Source organism: Cygnus olor, chromosome 4 (genome assembly GCF_009769625.2).
Source record: "Cygnus olor isolate bCygOlo1 chromosome 4, bCygOlo1.pri.v2, whole genome shotgun sequence".
Classification (NCBI taxonomy): domain Eukaryota; kingdom Metazoa; phylum Chordata; class Aves; order Anseriformes; family Anatidae; genus Cygnus; species Cygnus olor.
The window spans coordinates 5,816,231-5,839,546 of record NC_049172.1 but is presented as its reverse complement, the minus strand read 5'-3'; the positions used below and the strand labels follow the sequence as shown (position 1 = coordinate 5,839,546).

The 23,316-nt window shown below is 42.9% G+C and overlaps 1 protein-coding gene across 3 annotated transcripts in view; it reads left to right on the top strand.

Moving 5' to 3' along the window:
* TET2 (tet methylcytosine dioxygenase 2) overlaps positions 1-6,464 on the top strand; it is a 69,908-nt gene extending 63,444 nt beyond the window's left edge. For all 3 annotated transcript variants that reach the window (XM_040556610.1, XM_040556609.1, XM_040556611.1), the window contains exons 8-10: positions 1,627-1,764; positions 3,143-3,503; positions 4,829-6,464. In XM_040556610.1, the coding sequence (XP_040412544.1) occupies positions 1,627-1,764; positions 3,143-3,503; positions 4,829-6,234 (1,905 nt within the window). In that variant the 3' untranslated portion in view covers positions 6,235-6,464. The remainder of the gene's footprint in view (positions 1-1,626; positions 1,765-3,142; positions 3,504-4,828) is intronic.
* Positions 6,465-23,316: the final 16,852 nt, after the last annotated feature.

The following is a 23,316-nucleotide window of genomic DNA, read 5'->3' as shown; positions in this document are numbered from 1 at the left end:
AGTTAAATTCACTCCTTTACTGTGTATTTACTAGCAACTAGACAGGGTAAGCAGGTTTAGTACAGACTGATCCGATTTCACTTACCTGATCAGATAACGCTTGGAGACTCATTATGAAGGAAACTGTGGCTACGTGCCCACTAGCTGTGGTTATCTCTCCAAATATCGTAGAGACATTCTGCAAGAGAAAAAAGGAAGAGGAAGAATTAAAAATGAGGGGGTGGTGAAAAATAAAATGGTTCTTTGCTTGGGTTGCTTTTCTTTTCTCATAAAAGTTCTTCATATAAACCGTAAGCCTGACATTAGCTGAAAATACATGCTTTTGCAAGTTTCAACTTTTACCTTAGATAATAAGCAATGTGTATAGCCTGGCCTATTTCAGGAGTTCCACACAAACCTTGAATTTGTGGGGAAACAGAGATCAAGCTATTGTCAGTGTCTTCAATGGGAGATGAGCAAGACCTAATTTGTATGGCTGCAGTAACAGGTTATAAAAAACCAAAGCTCTAACCAAAGCCAGTCCCCTTTTGAATCATAGCATATCCCAAGCTACGAATCCTGAGAAGAGATTCCAAATTCCAAAGTTTGTTCTAATCCATGTCGGGACTGCAGCAGCATTAATATCTAGAATTGGAAAGCGTCTGTTTATCCAACTGGACCCAGCAGAACATTTCATACAACCTTTGCAGAGATACATTTTAAACACACCCTTTAAATCTAACCAAATATTCATGTGGATAACATTTCAAACCACTCTCATTGGATTCCAAAGGAGTCTCCATGTTTCAAGTTTTCTTCTGATTTTTTGTTTTTAGATTCCAGTGAAGTAAATATTCCAAATATTAAAAGCAAAATTACTGTGAGCAAACTAGACATCTTTTTTAGTGATCCTGGATCAAGACTTGGCAAAATTTCTAATTTCCCATTAACTTAGAACAGGAATTTCAGCAAAGCATTTTACAAATGGGGTTTCATTTTTGATTTTCTAAATATAATATGAAACTGCCATTTGTGTGAGGCTTGATCTTTCATTACAAAATCCCTTCTTTTTGTGTAAAGTTTATTGTTGCACTATAAACTCTTCGCAAAGCTCCTTAATAATGAGTACATGTATAGAAAATACTGCCTTGACTGAATTATCATTTTGGTCAGGGGTTAGTGCTGCACTAAAGCTAATGAAATAGGCTTTTAGTGTGCCAAAATATTACAAATCAGAAAGCAAATTATTATTTTTCATGAAGTCATTCTGAAGTCAGTTTTCTAAAGTCATTTTCCCTTAATAGCTTGGTATATTTCCAGACTACACAAACACACATCACTCTTACAGTGCCAGACACCAAAACCATGCATTGTATTTGTCATGTAAAAACACAAACCACTGGCAGGGAATCAGAAGTAATATGCACAGAAAAGTATTACTGGCCAGTTTCACAATCACAGCAGAGACAGAAGGTAACAGGGAAGAAAGCAGCAAGGAGTGAAGTAGGCATATAAAACTGCCACAAAATTGCTTGATTTTATTTGCCTTTAAGAGCCGTATGTTACCACCCCGAAGATGTTAGGAGACCTGCCTGTTGTTCAGTGCTAAGCCCGTGTGTTGCAGTGATACCTGTTGCCTGATTGCAGATCGAGTACGAACACAGAGCACCCGAGTGTCGCCTGGGGTTAAAAGAAGGTCGCCCATTCTCAGGGGTCACTGCCTGCCTGGATTTCTGTGCTCATGCTCACAGAGACTTACACAATATGCAGAACGGGAGTACACTGGTAAGTCAGCGATGCACAGAGCCTCCTTATTCCAGCGCTAATTGCATATAGTTAATTCATTATCTTCAGCCTGTTTAAATTTATAATTGCATAACGTAGATTGCTAAAAAAAGAAACGTTAAGCAGTAATTGAGCTAACTTATTACCCCCTACACAATTTTTCATTCAACTGAATGAGACTTATGATGTATTAAAGAAAGGTTTAATATAGAACTGGTAAAAGAGAAACCGTGCAGACAATGGAAGGAAGGTTCCAGCAGGGCTGAAATGCCTGTTTCAGCGTTCCTGGAACAAAATGATTTATATTTGTCGTCTTGAAATATTTTTTTATAACTACTTTGGATTATATATCTTCTAATAAAATAAAAACAGAAACAGACGACTTCTTTCCATAACTTTCTTCCGAGGAGAGTTTAGAAAGTTGTGGATTTCATTCCTGCTTGGGACGAGAATAAAGTCTGCAAGCCTTGCCACCCTTAGTAATGTACGTGCTCACTTGACCCTTTTCCATTCTGAACTCTTCTGAACACTGCATTTGCAGCAACACTTCTGTTTAAGATATCAGAAAAACTAGCCTTTTTTTTCAATGTGTATTGGATTATTTCTGTTCCCTGCTTATTCTCTCTCTGTGACAATCAGTAACAACTAAAATTTGCCCTGTTTCCAGGGTCTGACTTAGTTGAAAAGCCAACCACGACCAGTCAAATACATATTCCTAGTTGAGCTTTCTTCCTAAGATTGGCTGATTCAATGATTCTGCCGCAGAGTATGTCTGTATCAGCATCTTCTTCTCCACTGAGATACTCCCAATGCCTGTTTTAGCTGGAGCTAACACAATGAGCATGCTACAAGACACAACAGGACCCTCCTGAAATCTTCGTGCACGTTAACATGACTTGCTCCTTTGCAAAGTGCTGGAACCTGCCATTGTAAGGGGGTGTGAAATACAATGGCAGTATGTTATATTCCTCACTACTTCAAATAGGTACCTGGCTAATAATCTATCATAGCAAAATCTTCAGTTGGGTACAAAGTCCCAGTTCTCACTGTTTTAGCTCCCTGCCCATGCAGTGCTATGGACCACACAGTTTATTTCACTTTAGGTGATACCCAACTATACTGCTCATTTCAGTACAGGTACAAGAAACATAGATGTATATACTTTGTGTTTCTATTTACACTGTCCAACAGAGCAATGGAAGAAATGAAATTGCAGACTTCTTGTGATAATGCTTAAACTGAGCAGAAACTTAAAGTTTCCAAGCAACTTTCCAGATGCTGACAGTGTCAGGGCAAGGTAAAACACACAAGCTAGTATTTCAGGCAACTTCTTCTCAGACTGGTTTGAGAGAGTTACTCTAACACACCTTTCTGACAGGTTTGCACACTAACTAGAGAAGACAATCGTGAAATTGGACAAACACCTGAAGATGAGCAGCTCCACGTGCTCCCATTATACAAAGTCTCTGATGTGGATGAGTTTGGAAGCGCTGAAGGCCAGGAGGAGAAGAAGAGGAATGGCAGCATCCAGGTCCTTACCTCCTTTCGTCGGAAAGTAAGGATGTTAGCAGAGCCTGTTAAGACGTGCCGGCAAAGGAAGCTAGAAGCAAAGAAGGCAGCTGCAGAAAAGCTTTCCTCCTTGGAGAATGGGTCTAGCAAAGCTGAAAGAGACAAGTCTGCTGCAGCACGCAACAAGCAAGGCAACTCTGAAGCGGCAGGTCATGCAAAGCAGCTAGCAGGTAAACACATGAGTCTGATCAGGATCTTTATCAAGCGGTAAGCTTCCTAGAAACTGAGGCCATTTACAATGAGTCTCTAAAAAAACATTTTTCACAGCACAAGAACATTTTAAACAAAAAGCAAAGAGAATTCTTGAATGTAAATATCAATATTGTATGTTTATAAATACTAGAATGCCAAACTGTGGTCAACTCTGGAGAAGCAAAACAAAACAAAAAAAAAAAAGCCATGAGAAATCCATGACTGGATAGTTAGCACCTGTAGAAGTCAGGTGCTTCTACAAACTCAATGTATTGCAAAGTACCTTTAAAAGACTACTGGTGCTAGGAGCTATGAAGAGAAGTGTGTGATGTTGCTGCTGAAGAAAAAGTGACCTGCACATCACTCACTGTCTGCCACTGTTGCAGAGAACATCATAATCTGAGTGGATTCTAGCCTAGCCTCTTTGCCACTATATATACAAATACTCTGTTTCAAGACCAAAAGCAGAGCAGAGGTTTTTCCATAGTGGAGTAAGAGTTTAAAAATCCATTTAACAATCCCTGACAGTTCTCATCAGTAGATTTAGAATCCTGGGCAAAGGAGTTCCTCCCTCTCATGACTATTTTATTGTTACAGCAGCTTCCACAGACAGGAATAAAGCAATACCTCCAAGGCTGCCCAAAAGGTCACCGAGATACCTATGAATAGAAGTCAGCTGTCCTGTGACCCAGGCTGGGGCTCTAACCATTAAACTATGCCATTGCACTTTAATGAATGATGGCTTTTCCCTTGTGTCTTCAATTAATCTCACTTGGTACTGAAATGTTCTCTCTATCAGTGAATGTCACCTTTGTTATTTTATTTATTTTTTTAACATTAAGCTAGGGCCATTTTTCTGAGGCAGTTCTATAAATATAGATGTAGCAGAATTTATTTATTTATTCTCAGGGAAAAGAAGGTCACCTTGTGCGACCTTTTTGGGAGGCTTTTTGGGAGCACTTCGATGCTCCATTTCATGGACTACTTAAATGATGATTCAACTCTTTGGACTTTGTGCATGTGACTCTGAACAGATTGCACTGTCCTCTCTTCCCCGTTGCTGCTAGCATCTGATCTCGCTGGATGCACGCCAAGAAGGAAAAGTAGCCTTAGTATTTATTCAGCTTCTTAAAGCATGGCATTTGAGATATGAGAAAGGGAACCTCTGTTAATGTATCATATGATAGACTTTTCTTAGAAAACTCATAGATACATATCATAAGGAATCTATAAAGTATGCATTTTAAAAAAGAAAAAAAAAAAAGAAAAAAGCTTGCTTGTTCTTTTCTTTTCACGTCTACAGATCTTTTACGCCTTTCAGGACCAGCCTCACAACAACAGCAGCAACATCCCCAGCGCACTCTCCCTAACAGCTCTCAGTCAAATCCTATTAACTCTTACTCGGGTTCAGGTTCTGCAAATCTGTATGTAAGGTTGCCTAATCCAGCTGGTGGTTATCCAAGCTCTTCATACACTTCAGATCCCTATGGAGGGTCCAGTCCCATGAACCTTTACACCACCTCATCACAGCCTGCGGGGTCTTATTTGAATTCTTCCAGTCCCATGAACCCTTATTCAGGATCGTTAAGTCAAAATAACCAGTATCCACCGTACCCATGCAATGGAAACATGCCAATGGACAACTGCCCCTCTTACTTGGGCTCCTACCCCTCCCAGCATCAGCACATGGACTTGTATAGCTGTCAGAGCCAAGACCCTATGTCTAAACTAAGCCTGCCACCCATTCAAACATTATACCAGCACAGGTTTGGGAATAACCAGAGTTTTGGTCCCAAATACTTGAATTATGGAAACCAAAATATGCAGGTAGACTCCTTCAGTAATTGCACCATTAGACCAAATGTACACCACGTAGGGTCTTTCTCCTCTTACTCCACCCACGAGGCTGATGGTCATTTTTTGGAGGTAGCCTCGAGGTTAAAATCTAATCTGAGTAATCCAAGCATGGACTATGCCTCCATGAATAAAAACACTGAACATCACCATGTGCAACCCCCTCCACATTTAGCACACGACTACCATCCTGCTCCAAGTATGTTTAGTGGTCCTCCTAATTCGTTGCACCTCCAAAATAAGGATAGCGAAATGATTTCACATGCAGTCAATGGTTTGTCTAGCATGCTTCCAGGTCAAAACCATGATAGGACTACTCCCCAAGGTGGTTTAGATAAAACCGATGTGCTGAATCCTGAAAAAGCAGAGGATCCTGATGAAGTCTGGTCAGATAGTGAACAGAGCTTCCTGGATCCAGAAATTGGAGGAGTGGCAGTTGCTCCATCTCATGGGTCAATTCTCATAGAGTGTGCAAAGCGTGAGCTCCATGCAACGACCCCCCTAAAAAATCCCAACAGGAACCATCCCACCAGAATATCCCTTGTCTTTTACCAGCACAAGAGTATGAACGAGCCAAAACACGGTCTGGCTCTGTGGGAGGCCAAGATGGCTGAGAAGGCAAGAGAGAAAGAAGAGGAATGTGAAAAATACGGTCCAGACTACGTGCCTCAGAAATCTTATGGCAAAAAAGCAAAGCGGGAGCCTGCTGAGCCACATGAACCCTCGGAGCCAACGTACGTGCGCTTCATCAAGTCTCTTGCACAACGGACGCTGTCGGTCACCACAGACTCCACAGTAACAACATCTCCATATGCCTTTACACGGGTTACAGGGCCTTACAACAGATATATCTAACTTCACACCTTCGTTGGTTACCTCATTTGAAAAAAAAACCAACTCATCAGTAGGGTAGTTCTCGTTTAGGTTTTGGGGAAGGCAAGGGTGGAGGAGAAAACAGTGTTTTTATTAAACTCATCGGTGGAAAAAGCCTCAGCACACCAGCAAAAAGAGGTAATCTCACTAGCGCACTTCTTTTCCACTGGTTTTTAAGTGGTCACAGATGGCATGTAGGAAACAAGACCAAAGCATCCTATGCAAAAACAAAAACAAAACAAAAAGTGTTTCACAATTTACATTTGAAAACACTGGCTCCATTACTGAAAGAGAGAATCTGCAAATGGATTTTTTTTTCTTACAGTTTTGCACATCTGTGACCACTTTTAATGTCATTGAGTTTGCATAGTCATGGAACAGGAGCAAAAAAAAATCCTAAAAAATAATACTGTAGTATTACAACTGCAGGAATCTTAAAATAACATCTGGTGCTGAATCTATGATGTACTGAAATACTGGAATTATGGCTTTTTAACATGCAGTTTTTACTGTAATCTTATTAGTCTCTTGATTTTATTTAACAAAGTAGATACATATAAAACATAATGAATAGACAGCAAAACACTGAATTTGTTTGGATATTCTAAAAACATGGTGCTATCTAAGAGAACGGTGTCTTTATTTTAACAGTCAAACAGTTAATGCCTTTATAACAATTAAAATGTCAATGATGTATTCAAATGTTCTTCAACAACAGGGAGGACCTTTTCATTCATGTATGTATTGAATTTACCTGGTGTTAAAATAAGCTTACTTTTTAACATATGGGAATTACAAAGACCTCTGGATTTTGCTCATCCAGTCAAGTCCTAGAAAAGGACAATAAAATATAGAGAGAGATATTTTTTTTTAAAATAGTGTTTCAAAAGCACTTTGTCTACCTAAGCTTGGCAACTTGAACAATGCTAAGGTACTAAGACATTAAAAAAAAAAAAAGAGTTTACTTTGATTTTAAAATGCAAAGATAATTTTTTTAAAATAAAAAAAAAGCTTTTAAATACTTTTGTTTTAGCCATGCATCTGCTAGTGGGCTACATATCCATTTTTAATACAGTCAGTTATGGTAAAAATGGGGCTTACTGGATATAAGGGAATACTTTAGTACACAAAACACATGTTTTTCTGGTGCTCATCTCACACAGCTATACTGTAAACTGTTTTCTACAATTATGACAAGTTCATTGCTCAAATATGTACAGTTTTAAGGAAAGAATTTTATATTAACCACAGGTAATAATTAGCAGCATGCAACAGACTACAACTAGTTAGCTTGGGCTTCTGCTGTTTTTAAAGATCTGTATGCTCTTCAACTATTGAATGGCAGACTGCTTTTGTGTTGATAATTATGTACATTGTGGTGTAAGTCATTTCTCGGTGCAAGTGTCCTCTTTTCCAGGAAGATTGAGCAGACCGATGCCTACACAAGATGAATGAAACAGGGTTAGTTCTGTGTGATTCCGTTGATTAAATAGAAAAAAAAAATAGGCAGCTGGCTTGCTGTGGTGGTTTTAAAACATTAATTTCTATTAAAAAAAGCAGGAGAGTTGTATAGTAAATTAAATTGTAAACAAAACTTTTTTTAACGCAATGCTTTAGTATTTTAGTACTGTAAAAATATTAAATCTATATATATTTGGGTTTTGAGCTGAATTCACATCATGGTGCTACTCAGCCTGCTACAAATATATCATAATGTGAGCTAAAAATACATTAAAAGGTTTGAGTGATGTTCCTACTTGTCATATACCTCAACACTAGTTTGGCAATAGGATATTGAACTGAGTGTGAAAGTTTATATATTGTATACCATCTTTTTTCCCCCAATAGCCTTTGAAAAAAAACAAAACAAAAAAAAACTCTCTCAATACTTGACATTTTAGCAAGTATAACTTGAACTTCAACTTTTTTTTTTTGGTTCTAAAAATTCAGGGATATTTCAGCTCATGTTCTCCTATGCCAACGTGTCACCTGTGTGTATGTAAAGCTGTTGTAGGTTAAATATATTATTCTTTTGTTTTGTTTTGTTTTTCCTTTTTTTTCTTCAGGGATTTAATGCTTTTCTTTTGAATCCCTTCTCTAATTTTTCTTGTACATGTATTGATGTAACTAAAACTAATTTTGTAAATTCGTTAGCTCTTTTTATTGTAATGAAAGTGTTTAAGAGATTTAGAATGTTTTGCCTGTTTCAAATGAATAAACAAAAGAAAGTAGAATGCACTGAGCTGATTAAAGGGAAAAATGTAAGGCAGGGGTTTGGCAAGTGACTGTTTGCTAGAGTTTTTCAAGTCACTCTCTAAACAAGGCTTCTTGGATACTGTAATAAATAAAATAAAAGTATAAAAAGGTACAGTCTGTACAAGGGCTTCCCTAAACATGCAAACCTCCATGTCCCAGATATATCTTGTGCAATATACTGTAAGATTAAGTTTGGTCAAAAGAAATTTTATCTAACAGAATCACAACCTAACTCGAGTAAATCAAAGGAGGCCTTTGGGTTTAATGGTCAAATATTTATTATGGCAATTTTGTTTTTTTAATTCTCAGTCTGTGACTTTACCCACTGCATTGAAACAAAAGTTTCGCCTTTTTAAAGAAAAATTTAATGATGGTTATGTGTCAGATTAATTAAATCATTTCTAATCTTCATCTTTTGGTGATTATGTTTTAAGTCCTATATTATTCATCTGATCCACAGTAGACGTTTGGTTAACATGCCGTGCACTGTCATTTGCCAAACTGCTGGCAGCAAGAGCAGGAAGCTTAGTTGGTGAATCAGTTATGTATTGTAAATACCCGAACTGTAATTTTTGGTGTACAGAACCCTGCCTCAGTTGGATCGAATGACAAAGCAGACATAAAATTGCTTGTATAGGATTATCAGGTTGACTATAGCCATACTTGAAGATGCTTCTGAGTGGTGTCAACTTTACTTGAATGAATTTTTCATCTTGATTGACGCACAGTGGTATAAAGTTCACTTCTAAAGCTAGTGGTTAACTTGTGTAGGAAACTTTAGCAGTTTGACACTAAGGTAATGAACTTCTGTGTGCATTTTCTATGCTTATGTTCTACTTTTTTTTTTTTTTTTTTTTACTTTAGTTTCATTCATTTTCATGAAATGTTTGGTATGTCTATAAAAAGAATCTGAGGATGGTTATAAATACTGTAAGTATTGTAATGTAATGCAGGTTATTTGAAAGCTGTTTATTATTATATCATTCCTGATAACGCTGAGATGTGGGTGTTTTTAATAAAATTTATATTTATTTAATGCACTCTAAGTCTGTCCTGGAGAACCTTGTCTTTCCCTGTCACTTTTATCAGTTAGCAACAACAGCAGCGTGCCAAAACCGGACCCCTAGTGCCAACCACAGGCCAGGAGCCCTATAGGGACCGGATGACAATTACAGGGCTGGGGAAGCTGCTAGCTGTAGAAATTAAAGCTGTTATGAGAAACAGAGGAAACTGCATACTTCAGCAGCCTAGAAATTGAGCGCATTGACTGCTGTATGGGGATAAAGCCTTTCCTGAGCTTCAGAAGCAGCAGGAAAGAAGCAGGCCCAAACTTCTCAGCAAAGCATCCACACACACCACACTGTTTCAGCCCCCCTCTATCTTCCTCGACTGAAAAGCTTAAATGAAACACATCATAAGAGACTCCAAACCAGGAGACCCAGACACCATGCTTATTCCTAGGTCTGCTTTGACTCCAGCCTTTAAAGATTTCGGGCACTACCCAGCACAGGCTACTGCTAAATAAAATCCGTGTCTGAAGTGATGGAGGGAGGCGTTTTTAGGGACAGGAAGAGGCTGTAGAGCATCATCACTGGCTTCTTCCTGGTATCTGTGGACACAGGTGAATGTGGCATACTCACTGCTGGAATTTGCTTACTGCTCAAGTAACAGCCATGGATACACACCTGGCAGAGGGGAGAGGCAGAACAAGAGGGAGTCTGGGGTTCGGATGTTTTTTTTGGGTGTTTATTTCTACCCATTTATGCATTTTTCAGTTGGTTTCTAATTACTCCAAATGTCAGGATGCTCCAGTGGACAGTATTAAGAAACAAAATGATAAAATAAAATCTCATGTATAATTTAAATCAAACAATCTAGGGAAAAAAAAAGCAGTAAGAAATTATGTCTAAACGAATACCAGGACACATGTTCCTGCACTTGCGAGCACTAGACAAAAGCATATTTTCGCAGCCCCTTCTTTTAACTTCAAGGGATATCAGGACAGAAACCTGCAATATTCTCTCCTGTGAGAAGAGGCAGAAATTGCTCTCTCTGTGGCTGCAAAACAGCGCTGCAACAATCAGCACTTTCATGCTTTTCAAGCTTGCTTTTTTAAAGACCCCAGGTCTGCTGTCAACCCCGGTTACCCCATACATCAATGCTATGCACCTTGGGAAAGCCTCCATGCTCCGTACATTTATATGGCTAAGTGTCTTTGGGAATCAGTGATTTAAAACTCAGAAAAGCTGTGATGTTCACCCCTGGCTCTGGGCATATTCCCAGATGGGAACGTCTCGAGGCAGGCGAACCCACTGCGGCAGCCAAGTGTTGCTCTTTTCTGTGTGCAGGTGCCCTTTAATGCATTAGACAGCTGGAACTGACAGATGCACTAGCTTTAACAAAAGGTCTATCACCCCTTTAGCCTTCCCAGGAAAAAGTCCTGCCATTAATGAACGTTCCCACCGGCTGCCTTTTCACATAAGCAGCTCTCTTCAGTGCAGTTCTTGACAGATCTCGCTTCAGAGGCGCTGCTAACAACGCGTAACCCTCCCTGGTCGAGGCCAAAGTCAAATGGCACCTGCTTAACCATGCTGCTCCCACAAACACGCACTCTCCCCGGCACAGGGCAGTCTGCTCATGTCTCAGGTGGCTGCGATCAAGGTACCACCCCCGTCAGTCCCCAGACTGCAGGGACTAGCCCTCAGAAATGAGCTGCACCTGGGGGCATGCAGCTGAGCATCCAGCTCCCACAGGTAGCTCCTGCCTTGCTTCTCCTCCTCTTAGTCTTCTGTCTGGCTGTTTCCTGCCTTAACACCTCAGAGACTCAGAAGATGATATATACATTTTTTTTAATGGGAATGACCAAAATGGCTATGACAAGCCAAGCCAGGCGTGAACAAACCCCAGGCAAATTTAAGAGCAACACGTGGTTTGCTCAAAGACACAGAAAGGTAGCCAGCATGGAGGAGTGGGGAAGAAACAAATAAACAAAAGGTTTTACCACTCCAAAATAAATCATCTTACAAGAGAAGGCATGGATTAAGAAGTGGTGGTTTCTCTGCATGCACTTTTTCACCAGTACTTTAAAATACTAATTATGACATTTTAAAAAGCCAAATCTCTCATTCAGGTAGGTCTCAAAGCACGGAGGCAAGACCTTGGATTTAAAGGCAAACCCTGCGCTTGACACCTAGCCACAAAGCAGAGCTTTTAGAAACACACAATTGGTTTGTTATATCTCTGCTCAGAAGAGTACAGCAACATGCCTACCTACAGAGCTGCAAGGCAGGGATCTTGGTGACTTGCACACTCATGTGACAAGTGTCATGCCAACCTCACTGAAGCTTGCTGACAGTCCAGCATCCACCAATTTTAATGGTGGTGCTCCCACCACATCTCAGCAGTAACTCAACAGTCTGCTGTTTAACTGGCGCAGTAACATTTTTTCCTGAAGAACATGCATCTGTCAAATTTCTGTTACACCCAGCTACACTTACCTAGTGGGGACATAACTAACAATTTTAAGGCATTCAGCAACTGACCATTTTGTCTGAGGACTGACAGCTTTAGCCCCTGCTCCTCCCACGAGCTACAGCAACTGTTCTCCCTCCATCACTACACCAGACGTTCTGTTTTCCAGCTGAGCTTATGTATTAAGGGAGTCCCTTTACTTCAACCTGTAAATGATTCCCTAAGTTGGTTTAATTAGGGCAAATATTGTACTAGGAGCAATTCTTGCAGAACTCACAAAGAAGTCAATCAGCTCCATGTTTTACTTGCCTCACCTCTGACCTGCAAAGGGAGTAACTGGTATGTATGAAGCAAGCACAGAAAGTGCTGCTGATTAAAAATCCTCCTGTTTAGAGGGAGAGGAAAAAATTTGCACTGGAATAAGAAAGTAACAAACAGGGAGATACCTATTAAAGACCTACTATCCTGCCATCCTTTCTGATCAACAGAGGAAACTGGGGCTTGATGCTGTGTGCTTGACTCACGTACTGAGCCCCAAAGCACTCGAGCCCCTAACAGCATGCTCAGTTCAGCCACCTCGTTATCAGCGGGGTTTCAGCAGCCCCAATCCATGCATGAGCCCCTGTGAGCACAAGAGGGGTGCCCAGATGCCAGCCATCGGGAGAGGAGTCACACACTTCCCGCTGTGTGGTATAAACACGTACCCCAAGCCTTTAAGTTCAGACGTTGCCTTATTTTTCACTGCACATGGCTGCCTTCCTTCCAGGTTTGGAGTCTGTCCCTGTTCCTTTCAGATGTAGGAAGGAGCCCTATGGTACCACTTTCCCCCCAGACCATTTTTCCATTAGGCCAGTGCTTTGAGCACTTTGATATTCAGGCCCTCCCTGAGCCGATTCAGAGCATCCAGGATGCAAATGCCTTAAAATATTCTGGCTGTATGTGCAGGCACGTCACTCCCGTCCTCCCAAAGTTCTTCCATGCCACAAAACACTTCAAATCGTTATATGGCAGAGCGGAGGGAGGGAGGGAGAGCCTGCTGTTCCACTTCATTTTAAGATGGGGTTTAATCCTCAGCATACAAACAGCGTCACTGCTGGAGGAGGCCATGAGAGGGTTCACAGTTTCTTCCTTCACAAGGCAGCCAAGCTAATCAAGGTTAACCTGTTTCTCCCACTCAGGATTTGCTTCAACTAGCACATTAACCGCTTTGTCTTCCTAGTACTTTACACGAGGAAAACCATTCCAGGGTAAGCACACTTCCTCCTAATGTCATGGAAACACAACTGCATGCTCCTAAGTCACCGCGCAAAAGCTGGTCTGGTGCCTGGCAGTAGCAGCTCGCAACTGTGGTTCAGCTTTCTTTTAGCTTCCACCACATTAGCAAGTGGAACCTTGCTGGATTTTCAGGCATAATCATCTTCCTCTTATTTTTCTCCTCCTGTTGTGATTATTTGTAAAAATGACAGCACCATTATCTTCCTGTATGTAAGCCTTCACAGAGACCACTTTGGTAAAGAGATTTAACTGGAGGGGATGGCTTTAAAGTGCAGACTGCTCTGAAAAGGGATGGGGAAAGTGGCATCCTGGGGCTCCCAGTCTGCATTCCAATTACCGTCACAGCGAACGTGCCTGATTTAGACGGGGGGTGGCATTTTCCCATCTCTCCCCCCTCAAAGAGAGGCACCAGATTTCCTGCGACTAGCCCTTCTCCCCGCCTGCGCGGCCCGAGGTCTGCTGACATTTGGACAGGTATAAAGCTGGTCAGACAGCAGGAATTCAGCCCTCATTAATGGCAGCAAATGCTTTGCTAGGAACAGAGGGAGGGTTGGCGTGGGGGCAGGTGACAGATGTCCAGCAAAGGGAAAACATCTATTAGCTGTTCCCTCCACCACCAACCACCCCCAGCACATTTGTTTTGCATGACAGCCCCTTCAGTCCGGGCCCTCGCCGAAATCATCCAGGCTCAGTATTATGGCTGCCTTTGAACCTTTGCGGCACCCACACAGCCTCCCCGAGGCAGAGGGACAGGAGACTGGAAGGGACCGTATAAGGCAGAATTTTAAAGCCTCAAGCTTGCCTGCTCTTCCAGAATTTAAGTGTCTTGTAATCAGTAACCCTGGCAAATCTCGCCTCTGTGTCACTCTGCTGTTAACGCTCGCCACACCACAAGCATGCACTTTGTCAGAGGGCTGCAGTTTGCAGGCACTTATCCTCCCAGCTCTTATTTAAGGTGAAGATGACTGCTCCTTCGCACCAGAGCACTCGGATGTCACTGGCACAGGGCGCAAACAAGAGCAGCCTATTTCCATCTTCACCCAGGTTCCTGCAGCACCCTTGGGCGCGCTGCACAAGTTCCTCAGCTGAGCTGCTCCAGGGAAGACAGGGACTGAGGCCACCGCACGCCAGCCTCACAGAGGACACCCTGGGCTCTTCTGGCCAAAACCCCAGGCAACAAAAACCAGCTGAACTAGCGGGAGCACAGAGGGAACTCACCTGTATCAACAGTGACCGCTGTGAGGAGGTGGGCCTCTCCTATAGGACTACTGGGAGAGCACACGGGGAACATTTTGGATTTGCCATCTTGGTAATTTGCCCAGCAGCAACACACCAGAGTTGTAAAGAAGCGTGTGCAATTCAGGAATCCCAGCCCCAGCACAGAGACATGGTTTCCAGGTTAAATCGAACTGAAAACCAGATGTGCTTTTGTCGAGGAAACCAGGTCAAGTGTAGCCACAAGGTTTCAGAGCTCCTGCAGCTGCTACACAGAGAAAGCAGTGCCTCCGACACCATGTCCTGCACAGCAGCAGCTGCTTCGTTGGGGAACACAGGCAAGCAGAGAGAAGTGTACTTAGACCCGCCCCCTCCCCAAAAAAAGAAGAAAACCTTATGGAACCTTGCTGGAGAACTGTGTTAGAAAAGTCTAAAGGAGACCTGAGAAGTTTGTGTGCCCAACAAATATTTGTATGTGCTCTCTATCCGTGCATTTATAGTACGACGCTGTAGAGCTACATAAATACATAACTAAGTAGCCATACAGCCAACTATAGTCGGTCTTAAGTAGTTGGGAACATTGGAGCCGTTTTCTTCCAGAGAGGAAGTTCACTGCCAGGTGATAGTCACCAACTGTGTGTTGCTGTTAGATTTCTCTGGAGGTGGATCTCTGCAGCATAATTTACACTAGGAAAAAATTTACACTATCACACTGTTATGATATTACACAGCACAATATCACACTAGGAAAACCACCACCCTCTTTTAGAAGGGCTTATGCGTTACACCTTGTGCTGATAAAAACAAACCAAAGAGATCTGCTGCCTATTTGATGTCTGCCTCCTTGCTGCTGGAGCACAAGCTAAGCAGTGCCCAGACACTGTCTGATCCATGGACGGTCTTCCTGCTCATGGCTGTTCCCAAACAGCCCCTGGTGAAGGGCAAACAAAGTCCCTGCTTGTTCAGTTAACTGTGATCAATCAATTACAGTTAAGAGAGATTTTAAGTTACACATGACCTCTTGCCACAGAAGCTGGAAAGAGATCTCCTGCCCACCAACATGCAGATGTTTTCCAAAAAATGCAGCCGGGTTCCTCTTAAGAAGCACGGTCACCATTTTTAAACTACTGCCATAAGAGACTCAGGCCTTTGGTACAAAGGGTACAGAGGGAGCAAGAGAGTCCAAGACATCCCTATCCTTGAGGAATGAGTTGCTCCTGACACTCAGCCTAAATTATAATCATGTATCTGCTGGACCAGAGGGAGAGAACTATGCCTAAGGGAAAGCATGACTTTGTGGTGTGGTAATGGAGAGCTCTGCTGCCTGTTCTCATTTCTGCACACGGATGCGATCTTCATGCTAAACAGCACACTAAGAGACAGTGCTCAGCGACAGCGCTTGACCCCAGCCTTTGTCTTCACCAAGAAGCACCTTCCCCACTAGGCCCCCTCCTTTTCCATCTATGCTTTAAAATTGGCCAAAACAGAGAAATGATGCTCATCAGAAGCTCAGCTCCCCTGAAAAAACCAGCACGTTTTGGTCAGAACTTGGGCAGAGGAATGCTTTGTTTTGGGGTCAGGGCACGCTTCTTTAGGAGCTACGTAGTGGGACTCCAATTCTGAGCAGTCCTAGGCAATACAAAAGCAAAATCCAGTTGTCCGTAGATGCAGCACCTCCAGAGGTAGCTGAACAGGGAACTTACTGACTGCAGGAATGGATTTCAGCACCTAAACTCTGCTCAGAACCACCTTTAGGTACCTAATGTCATTACTGGGTTTCTAGGTCACAGTTCCCTTGCAAAAGATTCTGCTCCAAGCCACGCAGGAATGTTATAGCAATAAACACATTAACAATTCAGGTGTTCAGATGCTACGGTAACAGGGCCTGAAGTGCATATCCTTCCTTGAGCTGAGAGAGCTCAGCTGCTGTTTTTTGGTTCTGTTAACATTTTTCTTTCCTGCTTTAAACTTCCACCCTTTATGAGATGAGCCCTGTTAAAACACTTGGCTTTTCCACTTCTTTCCCTTAAAAACTACCTCCTTTAGAGAATTACTCCATTGTCAATCTGCAGCTTATAAAAAAATAAAAATAAAAATAAAAAAGGGGGGGGTGGCAGGAGCAGAAGAGAAAGAAAGAAGAGAGAGCTTTCTATAAAATCTTCCAGTTCATCTAGCCCATCTCAAAGCAGGTATAGACAAGAATAGCTGCTCAGTGTGCGTGGAAAATTGTTTTACTAAATGTGGAAGGAAAAGCATTGATTCAATCTCATGGACATGAGAAGTCAAAATTGCACAGGGTTGCCATTAGTGCTCTTGCTGCTGTGAAATCTGAAAGGAGTGGAACGGCCACTCATTCAGAGGCCAACATAAAGGCAATGAAGGAAGCCAAAATTACTCTTCTGAATTTCCTCTCACTGCTGCTATAATTGGGCACCCCAAGGTATTCTCTTCTCAGCCACAATGGTGAGCAGTCAAACCTGTCACTGCATATATTGTAGGCACCACAGAATCGACAGCCAGGGCAACTTTTTCCATTGATTTTTCGTAATATGATCGATAAAATATTTCATTATGACCCATAAAATCCTATTTGCATCATCAAGAGACAGGAAAGATGCTGTCATGTCTGGAAAAAAAAATTAAAAAATAAAATCCCCAGAGATCAGATCTGCTGACTTTTTTTTTTTTTTACCAGTAGAAATCCATACAAAATGATTTCTTTCCTGAGTCTAATCATACCACATCCAGAACTGGCTAGCTGAGAGAAAGAGAAAAAAAAAAGAAAAACAGAGGACAGAATCAACTTTCAGCTACAGAAGTGCTGCACAGTTCAACAAGGATGCTTCTGGATGTCTGAGTGATGTAAAAGGACCGGCTTTCAGCATCACGGGTATGCTGTATTGCCTTGGTTGGAAATAACCACACAGTGGTGAACAAAACAGCTCGCTGTACAAACCTTGTCCGAGCCTTCTTCAGCGAGCTGCCCGACTGTAAAGCTTCAGGCACATCTTTGTGCTGTGTTACAGAAGGGCAGCACCCTGACTAACCAGCACTGAGCTCTACAGGGCTGCTGGGAACCACAAATGGCACTAGGGCAAGGAGTAGTTTCTACTCCAATGCACTCTCTAGGGGCGAGGTAATTTGAAGCAAAGATACTCACTTTCTCTTCCTTTAGTTTAACTCTATACATGTGGAAAGCAAACACACACACCCCTTATCACTAGGGCCTAAGGGAAAGAATGAAGCAACATCTTGAAGTCTATAGAAAGTACGTGGCCAAATATGCTACAAGCTCTTGGAGCCTTCCAAGTTTTTCAGAGTGCACAGCTTGAAACCTTTTAAAGCCACCTGATTATGAGAATATAGGCAGGTACTTCAGCTTCTTTTTAATGTCTCACATCAACCATCCAACGCTCAGCTAGCCACTTTGAAAAGTAGGAGTGCAGACCAACTGTAGATCACGCTACATAAACACCTATTTCAATACTTATTAAAATACCTTTTTTTTTTTTCTCCTCCTGTAATTACAGATTTACAAAAGGCAGATCTTGTTTATGCAGTTTTTGAATGCTCCTAAAATAGTCTCTGGTACATGGCAAAACCTGGGATATAAGCAGTACAGATGCAGGGAGACAGTTTAGGAAATGCATGGTTTTCCCTGCAAACAGAGTCTTGCTTACAGGGCTGAGCTCAGCCTGCAAGAGCTATTGAGAACAGTGCTGTGCCAAGCCTCTCACCCTTTCAAGATGCCAGAAACCCTCACAACAGCTTTCTTCTTCAAAGGTCCTTCCCAAAAGGCAATTTGTAAAGTTTTAGAGCACTAACATTACAATGGATACAGGATGCTGGCTTGTGGGAAAGCTCAAGACAACACGGGCATTCTGCAGAGCACAGAATAGCTGTGAAGGTACAAGAAACGACCCAAAACTGACTGAACTGCATTCACTCTCGCCTATTTGTTAGGAGCAATACAGCCATCAAGCAATTTTTGCTGACCTCCAACCAGGCCAAATACACTTTTTACTCCAAGATGTACACGAGTGACATCGAACAGGAGGCACCAGCTTGTAACTGCTACCAATTAAAGGAAGACACGGACTGGGAAGTTCTGAACGTGTCACACGTGATGGAGAAAAGACTGGCTTGAGAGTGAGAGAGGAGCAAGCTTTGTCTCATTCAATTTCCTCCTTAAAAGAAAAAAACAGAAATAGTGAAAATCAGCACAATCCTGGCATGATACAGAAGGGGGAAGGACAGTGAGGAGGGAGATTGCAACACTTTCTTGCTGTGGATGCGATTTTACAGCCGCCTGTTGCAGTGCTGCAGGAAGTCAGGCCAAGCCAAAGGGGATCATTTATGAAGTGAAGGTAAGGTGCTAAGTGCCAGGTTTCTCGTTTGTAACAGAGGCCTCCATCTGATAGGCTCCGCATGCAGGGACCCTAATGCAAACCCTACGCAGACAATGCTACTGACAGAACGTGCCCAGGAACAGAGCACAAGGAGCTGGGGGTAAAGTGAACCCCCAGGAACAGCAGAGAAATCAAGCTGGGGCAGCCCAAATGCAGTTTTCAGAGCTGGCACCACAAAGAGGTCAATAACAACCATGAAGGGCCTCTTTGGGGCCATGCTAGTTGCTGCAGTTTCCAAATTCCTGCAGGGATCCGGAGATTTGCATCTCCGCATCCCTTTTTAGGTGCAGAAGGGATCTAACGACGTGTCAGAAACAGAATCACCCTAACAGAGAAGGTAACTGGGGTTTTCAGTGAGCAACACTACCCAGGTTGTTACCTGTTTGGGATGTCCAGACTCTTCTTTATACTGTGAAATCATCCCTCAGCCATCTGAGCACTTTAAACCCCACCATGTGCTGACTGCAGCTTTCCAGCAGCCATCGTGCCCTTTTCGAGCTCTCCACTCTTCTAACAGGCTTGTCACCCCAACTGACTCAAAACCATCAGCTAGCAAAGGAATCTTTGGGGAAAAAAGGAAAGGTATCACCAGAATTTTTAGGAGACTTCTACTTATCACTGTTATTTCTGTTCAAAGAAAATTTCATAAGTTATTTCAAAATTATTTCTAACCTGTAAAGGCACTAACAAAGCGGCTGGGAATTGGAATGACCCTTTTGTCTGCTTGATTTTAAAAGAAGCATTAAAAAAGGAACATCAAGGACCTTCACTTTTGGTACTTGCAAAGGAAAGTTAGTGAGCAACAATCAGCCACACCACCTGCAAGTACTCACCCAGGGGAGCCACACCCAAACTGCAGGGCTTCACATTTGATTTTAAGGCACCTTGGAAATTAGAAAGGAAGAAAGGAGCTGGGGATGACTAATTCCCTTAGGCTGGAAGGTGGCACAATGACTGGATCACTAATAAAAACAAATTACAGTCAGAAAGTCTAGGAAAAAAAAATACTACACTTCAAGGAGAGGAGCAAACGGGAGGTAAGGAAAGCCGAGGAGCAAACACAAGAACATTCACACACACACTACAAGTCAGCCGGTCTCGCTCCTCTTCATTATCTTTCTCCCTAAGAAAACACAAGCACCCGTGTAACCAAAACAGACATCTCGTAAAATGACCTGACTCAATCTGGATAGGGTCGGAAGGCAGGTTTATTTATTTGGTTAGTAAACAGTCAGCAAGTTGTCTGAATAGGTTAGGATCACCCAGTTCCTCCTCCTGTGCTGCACCAGCCTTGCTTGTGGGGCTTGTCCCCACCGAAACGTGGACCCAGGCAGCCTCTGCTCGTGGGCACTCCCAAGCCTCCACCCAGCCCAGCTTACCTTGGGAGCCCTGTCTTACTTGGAATAGCTACACCTCTAACACAGCTTGCTCCTTATCAGCTACGCGGAGAGGTTTCACACAGCAAAGTAAAGCTCCACAGGAGAAAAAACGAGAGCTGTGATTTCTTGCTTTATTTAATGCACAGAAAGCATTAGCAACATAAATAAACAGAGAAAAAGGTCACCAACAGCCAGTTAATAAACCAATTCACACTTCCTAGCCGGAACTTGGTCTCTTAAATAAAACCTAGCTGAAGCCTAAAGTGTTTCCAGATGCAGGCAGTTTCTCCTTTGCTTAAAATCTCAAATTTCTCTTCGGATTTCTCCAGGATTGAGCAGGATCATTCCACTTGACCAGAAATTTTACCCATTTCCTTGGGCCTCGAGCCACTATCCTAGTTTAGACATACAAGCTCTTGTGCTTAATTACCTCCAAAACGTGTTAATTATTACACTAACACCACAGTCCTATCAATGGCATATTAAAAATTCAGACAATCACTAGCTGCGAGAACATTTACTCATAGCCTGAAAACCACGCAGTGCAGGAATGGACTCCTCCAAGCATCAAGGCGCTTCTTTTGTGGTTCCTCTAACACCACACAAGCCTTTTACTTTCTCACAGCACATCCCAAGAACCCTGCTCGCAGCCTTACGCTCATTCCCCTGCCACATAAAAGCACTGCACATCCCACGTCACATCTCATCTCATCTACGGTTCTGCTTATGGAGCACCTTCAGGCTGGGAGCCAGGGACATGGGATTACAGACACCCTACTCTCTCCCAGGTTATTTCACCACTCATGGGGCACAGAGAGAAAATGGATATTTACACCACAGGATGCAGCAGCACAACCCCGAGTGCTTTTTCCATTTTTAACTGGGTTATTTTTTCATTTAGGGATTTATTTTGAAATCATATAGTGAAAACAAACGAGAAAATCCCACCATCCCCTGCCAGCTGACAGGTACTCTAGTACACCAAGTACTCACACAAGTTTGTGATGTATTTCCTGGCAAAGCTGATGCTACCAGCAAGCAGCTCAGCCCAGCCAGGGACTCAGCAGCTCCACAGGTAGCACTGCACGATCCAACGTGATCACCAGGCTTGGAGCACTACCTGGGACCGTGTTAATGTAATCACTAAGCTCACCCAAAGCCCCGAGACAACCAGGTACCTCAAGAAGAGGTGCGGGGACAAGCGACACAACCCAGGACTCCTGGCAGAGAGCTCCTACAGCTTGCCCTGGGCCTTCAGGAGCTTATTAAACACTGGTTAATGAAGCACGCACATCCTCAAGTTAAGAACAAGCACCCACAGTCCTACTCTTAGAGCAGGAGTCACTTCCTTCAGACCACAAATAGTGAGGCATTTAGCTGAAAGGTGGTAGATTAGGCCTTAAATCTCCTTCCTTTTTGGAGTCAATCCAAATGTATCATTCTTAGTTCCCAAGAAAGCATCCTAAGGCTTGAGCTAACAGCATCCAAAGTCTGTGCTTTCTCCTCTTCCAAGGGCTGTTCATGCATTTACCACGATGTGGGCAAGAGCATGAAACCCTAGAGCCTTGCTTTCCACTTCAGATACAGGTACTTGGACTACAACTCTAACTCTCCTAGGCTGCAAGATTAACACAGTGGGATGGATTGAAACTGTTTCCACCTCCCTGGGCAAATCCTTTGCAAGGCCTGAGGTGGAGAATCCAAGCCCTGAGCCCAAGGAAGAACTTGGAGTTGCTGCACCCTCACCATTACCTTGTACCACAATCCCCTTTCTCCTATTAAGCTTGGCATTTCGGTCCTGCTGGGAACTGTCTAGGTACAGCTGTCCTTTCGCGAGAGGAATCACACTTCCACAGTACCACAGCAATAATCTGTGAGAAGGCCACGAAGAACTACAGTCCTGCTAAATCCTGTCTGCCCAGTTGCGCTACAAGCAAAAGCAGCATATACTCTGAGTTGCAAACACGTGGGAAGGGCAGGAGGCAACAAAGACAGCTGTTAGTCTCCCCAAATATACACTTAAACTCCTGCACATTGAGATTTCTTGCCAGTTAAGCCTCTTAACACTTTCCAGGCACACTCATAGTTTAGCCTCCCCCTTTTTAAAGCAAACCTTAACTTCACCTCAGCTGAGATCTTTAGGAACTCAGTGCTACATTCAAAAACGTTGAAGCTTCATAAAAGCCCGATACAAAACCAAACTCACCTCATTAACTGGTTCCTCCCTACAGGCTGCTAAGATCTACCTTCAAAAGAGTCCTCTCCCCTCTTTGTTTTGTAACCTGACATCAGAGGCAGCTGGCCTCTGCCGCTGCACCCTGGGAAGGGAAGCCCCTACACCTGTGGAAGGCAGGGAAGCAACCAGCCCCCGCAGCCAGACCCGGTGCCAGAGCCGCCCACTGGACTCAGCTGTGAGCGCTCCCGGCCAGCACAAGTCTGCAGAGAGCAGGCCTCCGTGTGAGCACGTTACTACAAAGCTGTACTGCCGCGTCAAACCCAGAGCGGTTTCACTGGGGTGCTCTCCTCCCCAGCACTGCCTGTTTTCCACCTCCAAATTTGAAATACTGTGCCCTTAAAAAAATTCTGTCTCGTAGGCACACCAATTTATCTTAAAAAAGTGGAAATGACAGAACCTGCTTTTGCATTCCTCCTGGTTAATTAGATTTAACTGGGCGGGGAGGAAGGGAACTCTCACCACTGGTTTGGCTGCTTTCTTTGTAATGCTGTAATTCAGATTTTCTCTGACACTACAGAACCCGTCCATCCCTTGCCCAGCAGCAATCTCCCATTTCTGCAGTCCAGACTGTTTCTGTGGCTCCACAGCAGGCTGGCTGAGATTTCTGTCTGGGACATAGAAGCATAATTATACTAATTATGAGAGAGAAAAGACAATAGATACAGAAGTTCTTTTCCCTAATCAGCTCTAGGTCAAAGCTCTACCTGCAGCTAACAAGGAAATAATCTATTAATGAGCCCACATCAGGAACCAGCACAGCCACAGCAGTGCAAACATGGAAAGCCATAATTTGTGGTAAATGGGTTAGAGATACATTGAAAAA